We start from the raw sequence: 19994 nt of genomic DNA, 5'->3' as shown, positions 1-19994 counted from the left end.
AACGTCGACATAATTGCAACATAAATAATTGTTACATGTTAGTGCATCTTGCTCAGAATTTTATGAATACATCAAAAGTCTTTAAAAATCTAAGTGGTGGAACATGTTGAAATATGACGTTTCTTAATTAGCATAAAGAGTGAAAAAAATAATATTCATGAAATACCATTTGTTCAAAAACCCATGCAAGTAACACGTCTATGGATATGGGTAGTCTGAATGTGACGAATTATTTCTGAGTCACTGTATAATCGTAAAACCATTCCTACTGAATTTAAACAGATTACATGCAACGTACAATAGGTATACATTTTTGAACGCTTCTGTGAGTAGTGTGCTTATCATTAGGTATGGGAGTACTTGAATACCTTCCTCTCATCATTAAATACCCCCCTGTTAGATAAACATGAACGCTAAACAAGTGTTAATTAGTGTAATTAACACGTAAAACAATTATACATTAGTAAGCCTACATTATATTTTTTGTTCATAAATAATTATTGACACTTGATTTTGAGTGAACATAACTTTTCAATCATCAAACCCCTTCAAAGTAAGTTAGACAATACGTAGCATCCTAATTAATTAATGTAATTATCATCAAGATGTTTAGAAGTTTTTTCGCTTTAAAGTATGCAAGTAATATGTTTTTCGATAGGTCTTGACCTTAAAAATCAGATGGACGTCATTATAAGTTGTCAAACCTGAGCGAGGGTACCATTCGTGGGCTGTGGTTTTTTTTAAATATTCATTCTATTAGACATAATATTCTGTGTAAGGAGAAGATTCTGTTTTCACTGTGTGATTTTAGATCACCGTTTATGTTCAGATGATCACTCAGAAATAATATCTAGTTCCAATCGTAGGCTACACCATAATTATACAGCTTTGATGCTGACAGTATTTGAGATGCTGTTTTCCTAAATCTTTTTGTCTTCTTACCAATAGTTTTGGTATCTCTAAAAAATGCCTCTTGATTCTATTAATATCCCGTTACTGTTTTTGTTCATTACATAGGATTGAATGCATGTCTATAAATATGTCTTCATTGGGTGGGTTAACCAGTGCTGCTGCCCTTTGTCTTTTAAGGCAGCACTGATTGGTTTGTTTTTATATCCTATTTTAACATATATATGCTATTATTTGTTGTGGTTTAGGAACAAGTTGTCATTATCTGCTTATAACATTGTGTAGTTTTCTTTCTTTTTAGCCATTCTAAATAAAATTAATGTACTCTATTTGAAAAATGCAATTTGTCTAGTATCAGTGTGTTTGTTATTTCTTGCGCTGTTGATACCTTTTGGTCGTTATGGTTGATTTGTTTAAAAGTGGAAAAAAAGCATGTTCGTATTCTGTTCTGTCTCAATCCCTGCCATTTGAAACTTTAATTTCTCACTCTGAGTTATGACATCTATGAGGTATTGCATATTACATTAAGCTGTATCTTGTTTTTAGTAAAATATGTATTTTCATATCTAAACGTCAGTTAGACTTATACGTGATTCTTTTGCATTTTGCGCAGTTAAGATGTACTGCGGACACATATTATTCCTACCGACAAGTATTCATAAGAGTATTTATAAATTTGTATATTTTGTTACATCCCTGTGTGAATTGTTTGAATTCATTGTGGGTTTTTTCAAAGTTACATGTACACAAACATTTATATCGTCGTTGAAATGACATGAAAAGAAGCAATAAATCCATTTGTTGCACATTACTAGCACTGTTCCAAATATAAAACACTTTTAGGTGATGCATCACAGTAAAAGAATGAATGATCTTGAAAGCGCATCACCAGGTTCTGTGGCCCCTAAAACAAAATATTTGTTTAAACATTGGGACACATCAAGTTCACAAATTTATTAAGGGGCCTTAGCCATTGAGATAAAAATATATCATTTGCCACTAGCAGTTTTCCATTGTGAAATGCGACATAAACATCAGTTAGGCCGATGCCATTCGACCAAATGTCGATGCAACATAAACACTTAAATAACACGTCTGGTTCAAGACCTTGTTCACCTCCCTACATTGACGAAATTTATAGATTTCGTTTTCGGGGCTAGGGTTTGGAACATTGGTGGACAGTCAACATTTTTTCCTTGCCTGCGAATTATTTTGTTTCTCCGGATCCTACGCCCATGCTGGAATTTCTTTTTTCGCCAATGTTGAACATCTAAATTTGTTGCCACAATTGTCTGTTTGGTTTTCGCACAGCCTAATAAAGAGAGTAAAGAGATGCTGTTCTATCACACACAGATTATATTAAATAAATTGACAGTTTTATGCCATGGTATGTTGACACACTGAAAATGCAAATCGGCAACTTGATTGGTGAGCTTCAACATTCAGACGGACCGGTCAGTTTCTCCAGCCGTAGGGAGGGGTGGGTGTCAGTGGTCTATTCCATAAGGCCAACGAAAAGTCACTGACCCCCCCCCCCCCCCAAATCTGTAAAACTGAAAACAGGCTGACCCCCTATTACTTAATTTTACAGCATGATGATCCCCCCTCTATAGCATATTCACATGCCAGTTATTTTTTATCGTGGCTCAGTATGGACTGCTTGACCGTTGCAAATATTCCCTGAGATCAAGGGATAGTACTACCATATATTTATTGAGTTTAATACAATATTGACGAAAGGTAGTGGGAAAGTTTGAGATGGGAATATGTACACTCCTCTATAATTTCCAAGCTTTACAAGATGGCACCAATATGGGGAGGGGGTAGGGTAGGTTTCTAGGGTTCCCCCCCCCCCCCTAGAACCTCTGGGATATGTCCACTTCTTATGGGAGGTCCTAGGAGGTCTTCCACCTAGAACCTTTGGAATTTTTGTACTCTTAAAGCCAAATTTGGTGAATCTTATTGTTGGTTTAATGCATGAGTGACCTCTGGGGTGAGGGAGTCCTAGAGGTTCCCCCCCTGGTTGATCTAGAGGGTTTTTGTTTCTATTTAGGCACTTTTAGGTTATTCATAGCCTTTGAGATAATATTTCCAAGCTTCGAAAATTTAAAGTAAATATAAGTTTTTTAAATGAGTTTCCCATGTCGTATCACAACCTCGTGAACATAGAGCATAGCTGGTTTCTTACACCACTAAAATTAATTAATGTAAAATCAGTTAAACTGACTATCCTGTGATTAGCATTTTAACATGCACGTTCAGAATGTGATTTGTTATATAATGTGGCTAAGGGTGTGCACACCTGACCTAGACTAATGCAATGGTGTCATGTCAAGTTATATGGTATGTGTTACTGCTGTTGGTTATTGTTCTTCGTAAGAATAGATCGGTCTTGCTGAAAATCAATACATTTGTCGATAAATACCGTATTGTATTGTTGAAGAAATATGTTGTTTGACGTTGCGGGGAAAACAACCGTCAGACTCGGATCAATATTTAACATACGACTTGGATATTTCATAACATGAATTGCTGACGACCTAAGACCACAGCTGGGAGAGTTACGATTTATCCCCTGACAGCCCCTAATATATAGAGTACATCTTTTTATAAAACATAACTATATCCAGCAAATTTCCTATTTCTTTAGTCTGAACAAACTATAAAGTCAGTTGACACTTGTTGATTGAATCTCTATTCGAATTCCAAATATGCGAGAGCAATTTACCATACATATATCCATTCAGAACAATTAAGCAGCTCAGTAACTCACCTCGACTGCAACACCAGATTACGTAGTCGTCTCTCTTTGAAGTGTCGCCAGAATAGTAGGCGTGTGTTAAAGTCTTCTCAGATCATGGAATTTAGATCCTCTTTGTTCTGTTTAACACGATGTACTGGTTACATAATGTAGTTTCATATACCTAACTGATGTAAAGTGGCTGCATCATGCTAGTACTGTAACGCATCGTACTTATTGTGGTCTTCATAGAACACATGCATAAATGCTGTCAGCCTTGCAGAACTAAGTGATTTATACCATGTCACACCTTATATTGAAATCGAGGCTGAACTGATATGGGTACACTAAATTATAGTTTACCACTTTAAACGAAACCACCGTAATGCATTCTGTTTTACGATACATCTCTCTTGTTGTTTTATTCGTATATTTAATGTGATAACATATCATGTGTTTAATAGTGCATTAAACTGTACTGGTACTTCTACTTTGTTTATGGTCCTATGCGTTATACATATTGAACATGCAACTAAACAACAGTTCAATACAGGCTTTCTGTGAGGACGAGTTTAAGAGTTTATCTACATTTCATTTGGAAGCAGAGTTCTCCAAATTAACATCATTTACCTATAACCTTTATTGAAGCGGGTGTCATTATATTGTATTTATAGGTTACATGTAGATCTGCACATAATCATAAATGACTAGATTAACAGGGATCGGGAAAGCCAGACTCTAAGTTTGACTGTTTGTGATAGGTTATGTACAAAGAATAAACCTGTCCAGCTTATGATTTGATGATTGAAATAACCACACTTGTCTACGGTCGAGGTGACTATGGAGCCAATGGAATCATCGCCAACACTGTCCTTGTGATGGCGCACTCTCTTTCTGCGTTCGTTCTGAATCAGAAGTAATTCCTTCCAAACCAGATTTAAACTGAATGCAACATACATCAATCATGACTAAGAACACATGTCCTAAAAAATCTACTTGGCAGCGTTTTTAGTTTCAACGACTAATTACATAATTAATATTTTCTAGTAATTAAGCCATATCTAAAGAATACGCACTCTGCAACATTTGGTACACACATATCCTATTAAGCCTGTTGGTATAGTTTTTGGTTTTAGTGATAATTTGCATAATTGATATTTGCAATACACTTTCTTTTTTTTTAAAGATAAGTGGGATATGGATATAATAAATATAGTATCACCCAGTATTTCTCTCGTGTGCGTTGTCATCGTGGATTCCTCATTCCCTAAAAGTGTATGTTCTCTCCTCGCCTAATGACTCGGAGGGATGTGGCCGTAATAGAGGATTCACTGCTCCTTGACTCGATGACGCTAACCCTTACAGGAGATTATATATAATTATACCATGCACAAACCAAGTTGTACGTTTTCGAAGAAAGAATGTGGGATTTACACCTTGATTGGTCTAGTACACTACGACTGTATACTTAGTTTTGCAGTGTCTAAAATATGAGTCAAATCAATTTTGGTCTATGCCTTCCATGAAGGCTTGTCTTACTTACATTAAAGTAATAATATTATTCTGCAATATTTTCGTTAATTAAAATACTCTCGACAAAAGTATTTGTCTTCAGCTTATAGTGACAATGCCAGTTATGTAACACTTAGTTTCCGGCTGAATGAAGAGAAATATTGCGAAAAGTCTCAAAATAAGTGCCAAACGTAGTTCCTATTCCTGTACATGTTCTATTGAGGCTAAATTGTGATTGTGTAATAGTTATATGTTTTGTATCTGTTTTGCTTTTGCAGACAATATTATCATTTACGTACTCCTAAATAGGGATAGAATATGTAGAATGGACTGGTTTATAAGTCTGTGAACTACTTGTCAACCATATGAAAGGTGAGCACTCTATGTACTTAACTGAGATATGCATGCTAGTGTTAATCACTGATCGATATTATCCAAAGCAGTACGTAGATATTTATAAATAATCATGATTGCCGTTGAGGGCGCCAATTCTTGGATACGTACCCCACGATCACTCAACTCAAATTGCTACAGAACTATGTATACCCAAAGATGATGTAATACTCTTCAGGGTGTAAACAAAACATTTTGAAAAAAAGCATTCAAAGTGCAGGTAATGCAGCTTTAAATAAACAATTTATTTTGAATCCGTAATGCATTTGTTACCACTGACACTGTGACTGAAGTATTCTAGTCCTGAAGTATTCTAGTCATTGAGTAGTGAGCTGATGCGTTGATAATTGTATGTATTCTAATATATTTGAACATAAATTTCTTTTCAGAAAACAGCTTAGAGATACCTAACTGTCTGGACAACTCAAACCATGGATAAATCCACCAGAGATAATCCACCTTTTTCCAGCTATCCCTCCACATCATCCAAAGTGAAAATTCAGTTTAGGCCTACTTGCCAAAAGGAGTGAGTGATCACAATTTTGCAGAAGAGTTTGTCCAGTATGTAAGAAGATGACAATATGAAGATCTATGACCGAAACTCAAAGAACATAAAAGGCACCATGACAGCTAGCAATGGAGCAACAAGCAGGCTATCACCAAGCAAATGATGACCATAGTACATAGTAACAACAGAAGATTCCAGTAATAATTTTAGGCATCAGGGAAAATTCATTAAAATATTGGAAGAGATACCATACATGACTGGGAACCTTTACTCTTTCTGCAGGACACACTAGTACTGTTAAGTAACTGCACAAATTCAAAGACAAGTCATCTGGAGTTTACAATGACATTACATTTTCAACAAAAACGCAGAGTTCAGCCAAGGACTATTTTTAAGCAAATCTATCTGCTATTTGACAATTTAATACTTGTGTTCAGAGAGGTATTTGAAAACTTTTTGTTTCTAAACATACATTTTTCAGTAAATAAAAGTTTAAAAGGATGAAAGTTTGGTTTTTGTTTATATATATATATATATATATATATATATATATATATATATATATATATATATATATATATATATATATATAGTCTTAATAAAATTCTTTTTCTTGTCTCAAGAATTCATTTTTCAGAATATTCTTGGGACATTAATTCATTTTCTAAGTCCAGAAAGTGTGTAGAAATTCAATGCTGGCCTATAGAAACTTTTACACTGACCTATAGACATCTATAGGCTGACCTATATATGTCTATGGGCTGGACTATAGACACCTATAGGCTGACATATAGACATCTATAGGTGGGCCTAGAGAAACCTATAGGCTGACCTATAGATGTCTATAAGCTGACCTATAGATGTCTATAGGCTGACCTGTTGACATCTATAGGTTGACCTATAGAAACTTTTAGGCTGACCTATAGATGTCTATAGGCTGGTCTATAGAAACCTATAGATACCTATAGACTGTCCTATAGAAACCTATAGATACCTATAGACTGGCCTATATAAACCTATACGCTGGCCTATAGAAACCTATAGACTGGCATATAGAAACCTATAGGCTGGCCTATAGAAACCTATAGATACCTATAGACTGGCCTATAGAAACCTATAGACTGGCCTATAGAAACATATAGATACCTATAGACTGACCTATAGAAACCTATAGGCTGGCCTATAGAAACCTATAGGAACCTACAGGCTGGCCTATAGAAACCTATAGGTAAAACGTCCCAATTCTCTATAGGATCCTATAGGCCGGCCTATAGACATGTCTATAGGCCGCCTATAGGATATTTCTGTAAGGGTTGACCCCGAGAACAATAGAGCGTGACCCCGCTGCACTACAACTAGTACAAGTAAGTATTTCCCGTTTTTCAATGAATTTTGAGCTTATATGTAAATCATTTCTCTAGATATGTTCCACATTTGTTGTTAAGCTATAAAGCATCATCCCGAACTGCTTAAACAATATCAAAAACGTCCAGTTGTGAAATTATTTACGTTTGAATGCGGGAGACAGGTCAGACTACTTAGTCGGAGCTTTCGACGAACGCTATTTTCCGATGTTTTTTTCACAGAAGAACATCATGTATTCAATGTAAAAAATCAACATTTATACATTTTGATTCATGATAATTTACGTTATATCTTGCCACCACTAAATGCTCCACGAATAATGACTATACGGCAGCGTCAAAGACTAGTCGAAACTGTCTCAATTTCAAGATGGCGGCGCACGCCTCGTCATATTCCTATATGTAACGTTGTACTACATGTAGTAATACTAATAGTACCATACACTTTCGAACAAACCACTTTGCCAGAAATGCTGTTGTAAATACAAAAAAAAACCCCACAAATCTCACGTTTTTTTATATACATTTTTCGTGTCATTGTCATATAACTAGGGCTGCCCTGGATACATTATGCGGCGATCACATATTTCTGATGGGAGTACTCCTCACTCTCTCTGCAAGAAACGCGTCGAAGGCACAACCAGTTTCACTGGGAACAGCACTTATGACGCATCATCAAAAAAAAAGATGTTGTTGTTTCCGCATCAGGCAACTAAAGATGTACATGGCAAGGTCTGTTTTGTTTTGTTTTTGTTGTTGTTGTTGTTTGTTTGTTTGTTTGTTTTTTGTGTGTTTTTTTTTTTGTTTTTTTTAAATATTTGCTTACTTGGTCTGTACATGGAAGTAGGGGTTCTACTTCCATAGTCTGTACATGGAAGGATTCCGGTGTAGCAGGATCTCATTTCATTTATTATTATAAATTTATAATGAATAATTTATTAATCATTTATACCATGTTACAAACTGTTGTACTGATATTGCCTTTAATTTTTTTTTCGTTTTTAATTTGTTGATTTTTTTCACTGTATGTCCACAAATGTACCATAGGATGTTAAAGGTGGATTCTGTTTGTCACTTTAAAGATGCATTTAAAAATGTTTGTGTATATATTTCTTTACAACATTGTGACAGACAATTCGAAGCACTGCATGGACAGTAGAAGAAACTAGGTTGTTGGTAAAGTATGTAGCCCTGAATTACTCATGTGGTGAGAAAACAACAGAGTGGCCAGGTACAAGAAGCTCATCATTTTGGGGCAAATGTGCCGAATACATCAGTCATGGGACCTCCAAGGTGAAGAGAACAGGTAACAGAAATTGAGTAAAATGTGTTAATTAAAATAGTACTGTATTGTTGAAGTTACACTAAATTGACAACATTTTCCAGTGAGTAAATAGTTTTTTGAACCTGGACTGTAATGTACATGTGTACATAACAACATATTCATTAACAATATAACAGTGAAAAATTTGGAGAATCACATTTGTACAAAAAAAAATATCATTTTCGTGGTCACTCAATACGTAACAAAACTAAATGAGAAAGAAGCCAAACTTTCCAGTTTCACATGACAATAAAAGAATAGGCCACTTTTGAAGGGAGGAAAGATATCATACAGCCAAAACAGACCATTTGTCTATACATTTACTGTAGTACTCATTTCTTTTAGCGATATGTAACTCAATTTGTTTGGCAGCTCTGATATTTATGAAAGTATCACATTGTTATGGTGAATACAGAATGTGCCAGCTTGTGCCATCAAGAAAGCTAAGGGAATTAAAATGTTTTTCAGATATGGCATGTCGTGAAAGATGTCGCAAGTATCTAGGGCAAAATTTCAAGACTGTAGCAGAAGCTGAAGAAGCATTTGGTATTGATTATATTGATGATATTGATACAGAGAGCCACCCCCCATATCAGGATGATACTGCTGTTATTCAGTCAATTGTCAACACCTTCAACAAACTTACAAATGGTCAGCAGTGGGCCATTTTGAAGAAATGCTTTGAAGTTAAACTGCGGGAAAATAACCCACAATTGTCTGACTATGTTCCAGATGACTTTCTGAAAGTCTCTATAAGTGCCTTTCAAAACCTCCATGATTACAAGCGCAGGAATACCCTCTATGAACTTGGCTATTCTATTGGGACCACGCAATTGCATGGCATCACTCCAGTACAACATGGAAAACCAAAATGTAGATTGAAGACTATGGATGTAAGTGTCTAATAAATATCACATCATGGCATACTATTAGTTTTCTCGAAATTTAACATTTTTTGTGCCATGATAATTACTCAAGAATGTCCAACCATCTAAGTAATCAAATAAGCTAATTACAAAATTTCTCTCTTGTTTCAGGCTAAAGTTAATGTAGTTGGTATAAGTCAAAGGAACATCAGTAAAAGGATAAGCCATGCAAAGTATATATCGGACACATCAATTCAGGTAGTCATGTTACTTCTTTCAATGTTTATTTTATTGAGACCTGCCTGTCTGGGATAAATGTCAATTTTGGTTAAATACACACAAGAAACTTATACAAACATGCATTTGGGGAAATAAAAAATTGCATAGAAGAATAATACAAGTTATAATTCACTGTGGCTATCAAACTAATCTAGTATTTGTGTACATAAAATGTCAATCATGTACCACAGGTGTTGTAAAAGTGGTCCACCATGATAAAATATACAACATCCTTTCACTACAAACTTATCTGGCATCATTTTTAACAATTTATCATAGGTAAAAATGCTGCACAAGGCAAAACAGAGCAATCCAGCAGGGAGGTGGTGGATCAAAGCCGATGCTTGTGATATTAAGAAAGCAGTGAGAGAGAGTATGCAAAAAGACTGGAGTGGAGACATTGACTTAGGGGATGGAAAGCTGCAAGAATCTCACAAAAAATATATTGAAAAACATAAGCTTGTGCATGAGTTTATGAAGGGAGACAGAATACATGATGTTCAAAAAGACTGCATAGCCATCATCAGTGTGTTGGACAAAGATAAAACATTTTTGTGTAACGAGCACAAAAAAACAAAACTAGTGTATGAGAAAAAAAAAGGGAAGTATCATGCATCTGAAGACACGCTGTTTGCCCTTGCCTGGGAGGTAGACGGTTATGATAAATTAATAAAGGAAAATAGTAACCTGAGACGCACAGTTGAGATCTTCAGTGGTGAAGTGGGTGAAGCGCCAATGACTCTGGCTGTTTTCCGAAGCAGAATGAAGGTCTACTTGAAGAATGTGGCCAGTAAAGAAAGGGATGCTGCCAGTCACCTTATGATTTTTATGATAAGTGATGAACTTAGAAACATGAAACCATATGCATTACCAGTACGCCTTCTGCCCTGTGGTGTCATCAAGGACAACACAATGCGTGTCCTAAAGAATACCGTAAAAGATAGCATGATTGCTATAGGAATGATTGTTGTAGGTTGGTTGCATCATGTTTCATATATTTACCTGCATTCAAACAGTATACACAATGATTGTTGTCATAATTTAAAAGTAATTAAGTGCAATGTACATTTGTGTCCACCTCTTTCTTAATATTATTGTATAAATTCGTTCACTCATACATACTCTTAGTACAGTCAACATTTTATCTTCATAAACCTGGAGAACACAGTTGTTTTAGAAAACATGAAGTTCTGTTACTTTAATATTACCAATTTTTTGTGGTCAAATTCCTTACATATGAGTGGAACTCACTGAGGACGATGGGTACTGAGAGACCGGTATCAATTATACAGCTTATGATGGAAGCAAAATCAAACGCACGACAAACATCTGTAAATGCAATCAAAATGTATTTGACCATGGATGAAGGTAACTGAATTGCTGCTAAAGCACAATGTATCACCACAGCAGAAATGTAACACATTCTTTGCTGCTCTGTACCAAAGGACCTATTGTTTTTTTTAATTTATCAATCTCGAAATTACAATAGCTAGTTGAAAAAATCATGTTGGAGGAGCAAGTAGTAGAGGTACAAGACAATCCTAATATTATTTATCAAAACAGTGCCATAAAATGTAAATATTCTCCCTCGTTACCAAAATGTCCTGCTTCTAGGGTAGTTTGTAGCCAAATTTTAGTACTAGACTACTGTAAAGTGTAGGTACTAGTAAGTACACGTGCAGGCTTATATGATACAAATACAGTAATGGAGGGGACTGAAAATTTGTTAGAAATGATTATAACACCATTTACAGAATGACACATTCTATTTATGTACTAATATATACAGAAGGACATACGCCACTCCTCCAACACGATGCAATTCCATTACAAGATGTTCAGTGGTTATGGGGTTTGATACGAAATGAAGGAAAATCATTTGATGAAGCTATATATGCACTCAGGAAAAAGATGTATCCAGATCAGTATGAACCAAGACCATGGACAACAGGTATGTTAATAACTTCAGTATGTATAGATGATACAGTAGTACTACATTTTTTGGGATAAATAACTGTTGAAAACATTGGATTTTTTTTTTGCTTCCCATACATCAACAAAATGAATGACATTTTTTATCAGTTTCATTGCTACTACCATTTTCAATGTGCTACATTCATTAACTTTCATTATGTTAATAGGTCAAGCAGAGTCCGTAACTGATTGCCTGAAGTCAATTCTTGCCACTTATATCTTCCGTTGGAAAGTTCATAACTATTCACAGAATGGTGTTGACTTTGAGAAATATCTATATGTACCAGAGTTGGATTCACAAACACAAGAATACCATATGGATAGAGAGGACCATGGCCATCTTCTGAAATGTTTAACTACATGCCTTAGGAATGGCGCAATACCAGATGTAGACTCACAGAGGTATTGACATCAAACCCAATACATTATATTTTGACTGTAAATCTGTTCTCATCATAATATATAAGCTACCCTGGCATATTTACTTCCTTTCAATCTTTTGAAATAAATAATTTATATGGTTTGAAAAACATGATAAGACAAATTAACCATGTAATCACATCACTAGGCTTTGATTGTCATGTCATCTACTGCTAAAGCACAGCATTACCCAATGGTTTCGAAACAATATTTATACTGTATGTACATGATTTAGTGACTCACTGTTGTTTGTATTCATCTTTCAATAACAGATGGGCAGAAGCTATGAAAGATCCAAACACTGGACTAACGTTCACTGCTGTAACTGGTAAAAGGAAACAATCTGTCGGGGATTGTGAAAGCATGTTTTCTGTTGGTGTGATTCACTTCTTTGAAAGGATGGGATATACAAACGAGAAAAGGTTGGTTGTTTGGTTTTGTTACAGTACTATCTTCCCCTACCTCCTTGCAGAATTTGCTAACATAGGTTTCAGATTATCATACTTATGTTATTCAAACCACAATGACATTAATGTTCAAACAATAGAATTGCTCATAAAATATGACTAATGTTTTGCTTAGATTTGCAGAAATAGTTTTGAACTGGCACAAAGCAACAGATGGCCGTGGTATTAATGAACAGACAAGGAATGATTACAATGAGAGAATGTTGAATTATATCCTGGAAGATTGGATGCCTTACCGAAATGAAGTCCCTGGGTTTTCTTACTTAGATGTAAATAGGTAATCATAATTCTCCAACCATAAAACCCTACACATCTCTAAAACCAACATTGTAATATGTCAAAGAGTGTACAGATATGCTGTACAGTACATCACAAATTTTATAACAGAAATACACATGCTATTTTGAGACATACAAGACACATTTATCTGAGAGCCATTAGATTTTTATCGTACTCTTAATGATTTCTTAATAACTTCATCATGCCACTTAGATGGCTTACTAATTAGGAGTTGCATGTAATGCCCGGGCCTATACCATTGCAGTTTGTAAAAAATTTCTGCTATTCTACACTTTAATACATTTAAAAATGGTAACACATATTTGGTTAATTCTTTTGGAATATACCCAATTCTAACTTCCCCAAACTTTGATGTTGTTATCATGACTGCCACTGCATTTGTATCTAAAACATTAGAAGGCTCATGGCGTAAAAACACTTCAGCATTGTGTCGTTCCTCTGCACTTTTCTTCAAGTGGTAAAGCACATCCTGTTGCATCTCTGTGAATGTAACGCCAACCACTTTGAAGGGCAGTGTGTGTGGTTTGTCAGCAGAATACATGTCGTCTGGGTTGGCAACATAAATGTCATCACCAGTAGCCTCACTGCTGCTGCTATATGCAGACCTAGCTGTTTGGCTACTTGATGACGAATTTGAAACACTTGAAGTGGTTTTGTAGTCATCGGGCAAATCACAATAAGTGAAATCCCACGTCCACAGAACTTTGTAAGTGACATTTGCTATCACAATGTCACAAAAACTTGTGACACAAACATCACAGGGCAAGTCTGCTGATAGAATAGCGTTGAATAGAACTGGAAGGTTATTGACATCTTTGATATCCCCCAGTCCTTTCAAAAAATTTACTGTTAGTACAGGGAATGATGGGATGGTCCATCTGATCGTACCATCGATTTGTGTAATTCTGACTTGCAGGATATTGCGTAACTGTTGTCTAGTTAAATGTTTCGTTATGTCAGATATACTGGTGTCTGTTCCTGGGTCATACGATGAGTCTGTCATATCTGCAAAGACATTAAAAAGAAACTTTTGAGATATGAAAAAATTGTCAATCATCATTACTATTAGCAACAAAAAGTATGAAAATTTAAAGCACTCTTGTCTATGTTGTACCTATAGCAAATTAAGTGCTGCTTTTGGTTCATCACACTGTACTTGCAACAACTGTAATTTCAGTATATTTTTTTAAAAGGTTTACGCATACATTGTATCTGACATTTTACAGGAAACCTGGCATCAAGTGAGGAATCAATTTTTTCTGGTTTTTTTTGTATTCTGTTAGTCATTTGTTACGCGTGTACACATACATAAAATACAAAGGGGGAACATTAATTATGGATTTGGAGAGTCATTTCATGATTTAACCTACAATTGTGAGTTCTAATCAAGTTTGCTCACATCATGAGAGACTTGTGTAACTGCCTGTTTGGTAAGATCCAACCACATACGTACTCCCATCTTTATCACAGTATATCATTTCTGTATTCCTGAATATTCAGTTTGCAACCATATAATACATCTGGGTTTTATATTGCAAGTTTGACACTTCAAATGTAATGTACATTGCATCTAACCTCAACAAAATATAAAAAAAGTTCTCATTTGCTTTTTCAACATGTCTAAGTTATAGCAAACAGTTACATCAATCCATTAATTTATTTCATTTTTTTAGACCTATAAAAGGAATAAGGGGACTGACAAGAGAGGTCGTTATTGGGCTTATTGCCAACATCGAAAGCCAAGAACTGCGAAGCAGGGTTTCTCAAAATCGTAATTTACCCCCTGAACATCCAAGGGCTGGTACATCAGATGACGTGGAATCATTCATATCTCTATTACATCACATGCTAGGGCCTATATTTGACCACAAGAAGTTGAAAGAGAATTACAGGTTTGTGATGACTTTTGCTGGCTATCCCGCGACTCAGGTTTTGGATTTCATAACTGAAGTGTACATGCTAATAGTATTGGATGGAAAACTGTACTGCTCATCTCAAAAGGGACATTATAATATGTGGATGTAAGATGTCACTGCATGCATCTCACCCTTGCAATGTATTGACACTTTGTAGCAGTGTCATAAATAACCATGTGTAATTTCTTTTCAGGAAAATTTGCTATGAATATGAGAAACGAATTGACAAGAATTTGCCATATTACTATTATCTGGGACCAAATCAAAGATATACTGAAGACCCGTTACCAAGTTTTAATGAGTCATCAAAGAGAGGGACAGAACGCCTAGACAAAGTGAGGTTTACAAGATTTTCAGATCCAGGTATTGATGTCCCAAACAGAACACAGCTACCAAGAAGAGGTGCAAGAACCATTCGGGACCAGTTTCATCGTACTCAGGAAGCATTCCCCCCACCTCCAACATTATAATATGTCACGTGTTTGATGTACAATTTATCAAACTTTTGCTAACAGTATAATATTCAATGGTTGCCAACTGAATATTAATGACAGCTGTGGTACACTGGAATGTATAAAATGTTTGTACTTCTGTGTAGTCAGTGTGCAACCTTTTAATACATTATTCCCCTCACTCCCATAGTTCTATAGCCCTTAACATGGATACCATATAAAGTCACAACTCAGGTTGATTTTTCTCTTGAAGCACCAATATTGTTGGTGATTGCAAATTCCTGCAATGGCTCTCCACAACCCATACTCTGCGAGTGTTTCTATCACTTGGAGTGGCATTCATTTTTGCAATGTTTTCAATTTTGTATGATCAAGACCTGGACATGTACACCACCCCTACTTGTTATACTTGGCACTAATGCAAATTTTTTGGAAGTATTTGCAAGAAAAAAAAGCTATACAGACAACAAAATAATTACTGAAAGAAGATGCAGGTTGTTTATCCAGTAGTACTAAACCTTACCTGTTTCATCAAGGAAACTTTCTGAAATCACAGTATTGTCTACACAGAAGATAGGGGGACTGTCTGGAATACTGGGATTATGAGTTAAGATGTACAATAAACAACATGTATAGAAACACTCAAACGACTTTTATGACTTCTGAAATGTGTGAGAGTGCAACATCAAAAATTTGATGTTATCATACAGATAAAACATTATTGTAAGCAGTGGTGATGTGGAATACCAATGCAGGCTATAAAGGTGTAACATTGCCAATATTGCCATCATTTGGTGACTACAAATTAACATGAAACAGTGCATAAAAATAAAGTTATTTTCACCAGCCAACAGCATAGGAGAAGGTATTTAAATATACATTTATGAAGAACCTAGTGTTATTTATGGCCTGGTAATGCAGTCACTGTAATCAGGTATAGTGTATTACCTATACAACAGTTGTCATAACCTACATTTAAAAAAATAGTTACAATTGTATCTAACTTAATGGTAAGACATAGTGGTGTTTCTGCATTCATTTAGAGTACAGGCTGACTATGACATGAAGTAATAAAATAATATATTAATAGTAATCTAATATACAAACAGTAAAAGTATACGACCCAGCATAATTGTCATCAGCTGACATGTTGTCAGCTATCAAACGGGTATACATCTTAGTGACAGGGTCAAACACCACTTGTCTGTTAAATACACAGAGTGCCTTCAGGAACTGATGTACATACATATCAGGTACTGTTACCTGACGCTGGATATGTTTCCCAATGTTTGGTATTTCCTAGACACAGACAAAAGTAGTTTGTACTGTAGTGATATATTTAATAATATGATCTGTACATAATCTAATGCATAAAACATGAGATCATTATGATTGTGACATTGTCATTATGTTAATTAAGTTATATAGTTGCAATAGTACAACACAACCACAACATCCTGAGCCCCACTGAATATAAAATGGTGTCAGACGTTAATTTAAATCTGTGTAACTTGTCCATTATGAATGTTGTTGAGGAGTGCATGCAAAGATAGCTTTAACTCACCTGAATAATATGTTTGTCCTTAATTGCTCTCATGAAGTGGATCGCCCTTCTGATTCCTATACCAGGTATTGACTTTAGATAATCGCACCCAGCAAGCACACAGACATTTTGAAATTTGTGAAAAGAAAAATCAAACTCTGGAAATGATCTAAACAAATTGGTTTGCTCTATCAGATCACCTAAGCCAGTCTCCTTGTCAAATTTGTAGATAACCTGCAAAACATGAAAGAAATAAAGAAAGTAATAAACAAAAAACTCTATTCACCTCAAACAAAATACCACACTTGTAGGCTATGGTTCTGGATTTTTGTCTAATTGACTGTTTATGTTAGTCACAAACATGAACAACAATATGAAAGAAATGTCTTACCCTTTGTGCTCCATACATGAGGAGGTCACTGTCTTCACTTATAACATATTCTATAACACCACATTTTGACAAGTATGCTAGTTGAGCGTCTGCTTCATAAGGTGAGATAAGATAATCTATGTTGGCCTGTTGTATGTGCTATGACAGAAGAAAGGAACAGTTTTTAACAGAGTATCATAACAAATGTTAGTGTGTCTGTGTATGATATAGTCAGCCTAACATTATTTAACTAGGAGACATTTTAATCTGACAATACCATTATGGCAAAATGAAAAAAAAATCAAGCCAGGATCTATTGTGCCATAATGGTATTTATACAGCAGATATCTCTGAAAAAAAGAATTGTAAGACAACACTTATGCAACTTTCACCAAAAAACTGATTGAAATAAACGAATTCTTACTTTGATGAGCTTTCCCACCATGTCTTCTATTATGGTGATGGCTCTGTTGAACGCCATCCTGGCAGCAAAGTTGTTTCCTTCTCTTGATAGAGCAAGACCCATTTGCAAGTTCTTGGCTCGTTCTCTGCAAGTTAGGAACAATTGAAATAACAAGTGTATGGACTTTGAAAAGATTCATGTTTGAATAGTTTTGGTGTCTATGTCTACTTTGTCATAGATGTTCCTCTGTGGAGTATGCGTAAAATATATTGCTTAAATTAATTTTGCTGTTCATTTGCAGTCATTATCAGAATAGTAACATCCATGCAATGTTATGAGTCCAATTTGTAAAACATAGTTTATTATAGCTACTGAGCTAACGGGGACTGCTAAAATGACAATGTACATACTTGTTTTGTGACATCCTCACAGCTTATTTTGCCGGCAGACTGTTAAACCCATCGAACACAACAACAGGTTTGACACCATTGTTTTTCAGATGGTTCAATCGAGCCATAAAATACTTAATATACCAGAAGAGAAGGAAAATAAAATAACATTGTTAAACAGATGAAATATCACATAATTTGTTGTTTGAGAGTGCTATAGTTTTTAGATAGCTAAGGCAATTTCAAGCGTTGAATTTACTGTAAACAAGCGACCTATCGGTCAGAATAGCTCCGCTGTTTGTTTTTTTTATTTTATTTTTTATTTTGGTGACATGTAGAAGTGGTTCAGTTCTTCAGCTCTTTACTATGCAGTTTTGTTTTAGCGATGCAATAAAGTGGTTAGTGGTTTCATATGATGTCTCACTATAAAACACATTTTACACAGAAGTTGGTAATGTATTGTACTTTTATACCATAGTCACCATTTTATAACAAAAATCTACAGTTATGAAAAATTGCACAAAATCTCAGAAAAAAATGACTGGGAAATGCACACAAGAAAAAAGAAAAAAAAGAGGATTTTGAGGTTGGCTATAAATAATTCCAGTGTCTTACAGCTTTAACCCTGGAAAATTTTAATGATGAATGAAATAAACTAGGGATCTAAAATAATTTTGAGGCAATTTCAATTTCAATTTTCTAACAAATTTACCAAGTCAACAACATTCAACTTGTACTAGTTGTAGTAGATATATATATAGGGAAGAAATGTATTAATCGCCATCTTAGTTTCCGTACGGCGACAATCCCCAAGTACCCGAAAGAGAGTCATTCTCAGCCATTGACAGGGTTCGACACTGGAGTAAAAAAGTCACTATCCCACAGGACTAGTAAAATTGATAACGTAGTAGTCCTGCAAAAAATCTGGTGGTCCTATCTTTAAGTGCTTTCGCTTGTTCACTTAGGCTCTTCATCTCTCTTAGTTTTTGCTCAACTTCTAATTCACTTTTCCAAACCCCATATTTATTTCAAACCGTGTGTTGTAATTGAACTGTCTATTTCTTTGTAGTTGTTTGTGCATCATCAACTCATTACTGTAATGTTATTCTCTTTTTTATGTTTTGGAGCTTCTTCTCTTTTTTGTTGCTTTCTGTGAGTAGTTTGTCTTAATTGGGGGGGGGGTAATAAGATGTTATGTGGTCTTATTTCTAGCTCATAACATTTCTGGTACACATTGATCTAACTATTGCATTTTTAAAAGACAAAAAATTACCTTCCCATGGAGCAAGTCTTTATAGTGTTGTCCTTAGTGCATATTAGAATGTATTTACAACATAAAAATAAATAAATTTGAAGGTTACCAGCAGTTACAGCAAAATTTTGTTACTAATTACATGTACAAGTCACTTCGTCTATTTTCGTGTCTATGTACTTCCGGGTTGACATAAACGTTAAACGTGATACAGTCGGCCCTATAATTACTAAGAAATGACAAAACCGTTCGCAAAATAAAGTTCAGGATTTTAATTTTTCAAACTGAATATCAATATCCACTACACATTCAATAACTGGTTTCGCGTATTTAGAAATGTGCCCCAAAACATGAACACGGAACACGGAATCGTACCGTGTCAGTGTTACTAACTAAGTTAGCAGTTTCATTGTAGGCTGTAAGTTGTACCGGTAAAAAAACGATCATCACATCATGTAGGAAGTACAACAACATAGAACACGTTGTTTTCTTGCTGAATAAACTCACTGAAATAACAACACGGTCAAATCGCGTCTTCGATTTTGACAGCCACCATTGTTATGATTGAGCTTCACTTACTTCCGTTGAACGTGGCCAGTACAGTGTAGAGGCC

At 35.2% G+C, this 19994-nt stretch overlaps 3 protein-coding genes across 3 annotated transcripts; 1 reads left to right on the top strand and 2 right to left on the bottom strand.

Moving 5' to 3' along the window:
* Nucleotides 1–9927: 9927 nt before the first annotated feature.
* LOC144432720 (uncharacterized) lies at nt 9928–16599 on the bottom strand. The gene is made up of 3 exons (XM_078120987.1): nt 16545–16599; nt 15948–16018; nt 9928–14061 (listed from the first exon to the last, which is right to left on the bottom strand). Exons 1-3 carry the CDS (start codon nt 16571–16573, stop codon nt 13202–13204), a joined length of 960 nt encoding a protein of 319 aa, XP_077977113.1. The 5' UTR covers nt 16574–16599; the 3' UTR covers nt 9928–13201.
* On the top strand, nt 12566–16182 carry LOC144432722 (uncharacterized). The gene is made up of 4 exons (XM_078120988.1): nt 12566–12711; nt 12872–13033; nt 14730–14948; nt 15166–16182. Exons 1-4 carry the CDS (start codon nt 12575–12577, stop codon nt 15440–15442), a joined length of 795 nt encoding a protein of 264 aa, XP_077977114.1. The 5' UTR covers nt 12566–12574; the 3' UTR covers nt 15443–16182.
* Nucleotides 16600–16979: 380 nt separating the features above from the next.
* On the bottom strand, nt 16980–18164 carry LOC144432729 (exonuclease 1-like). Its single transcript, XM_078120999.1, has 4 exons — nt 18151–18164; nt 17762–17885; nt 17359–17496; nt 16980–17201 (listed from the first exon to the last, which is right to left on the bottom strand). The coding sequence occupies exons 1-4, from the start codon at nt 18162–18164 to the stop codon at nt 16980–16982; spliced, it is 498 nt and encodes a 165-aa protein (XP_077977125.1).
* Between the last annotated feature and the right edge of the window lie 1830 nt (nt 18165–19994).

Source organism: Glandiceps talaboti, chromosome 3, assembly GCF_964340395.1.
Source record: "Glandiceps talaboti chromosome 3, keGlaTala1.1, whole genome shotgun sequence".
In the NCBI taxonomy this organism is placed as follows: domain Eukaryota; kingdom Metazoa; phylum Hemichordata; class Enteropneusta; family Spengelidae; genus Glandiceps; species Glandiceps talaboti.
Note: the sequence above shows the minus strand (reverse complement) of the source record. Positions and strands in the feature narration are given on the sequence as shown.

Coding starts and splice junctions, on each gene's coding strand:
- LOC144432722 (XM_078120988.1), top strand. CDS start 12,575: ATGAAAGATCCAAACACTGGACTAACGTTCACTGCTGTAACTGGTAAA. Junction 13,034..14,729: donor TCTTACTTAGATGTAAATAG/GTAATCATAATT, acceptor TCATTTTTTTAG/ACCTATAAAAGGAATAAGGG. Junction 14,949..15,165: donor AAGTTGAAAGAGAATTACAG/GTTTGTGATGAC, acceptor ATTTCTTTTCAG/GAAAATTTGCTATGAATATG.
- LOC144432720 (XM_078120987.1), bottom strand. CDS start 16,573: ATGTCAGCTGATGACAATTATGCTGGGTC. Junction 16,019..16,544: donor GATGACAATTATGCTGGGTC/GTATACTTTTAC, acceptor TCATAATCCCAG/TATTCCAGACAGTCCCCCTA. Junction 14,062..15,947: donor AAGTTTCCTTGATGAAACAG/GTAAGGTTTAGT, acceptor ATGTCTTTGCAG/ATATGACAGACTCATCGTAT.
- LOC144432729 (XM_078120999.1), bottom strand. Junction 17,497..17,761: donor TGGTGGGAAAGCTCATCAAA/GTAAGAATTCGT, acceptor CTTCTGTCATAG/CACATACAACAGGCCAACAT. Junction 17,202..17,358: donor TCATGTATGGAGCACAAAGG/GTAAGACATTTC, acceptor CATGTTTTGCAG/GTTATCTACAAATTTGACAA.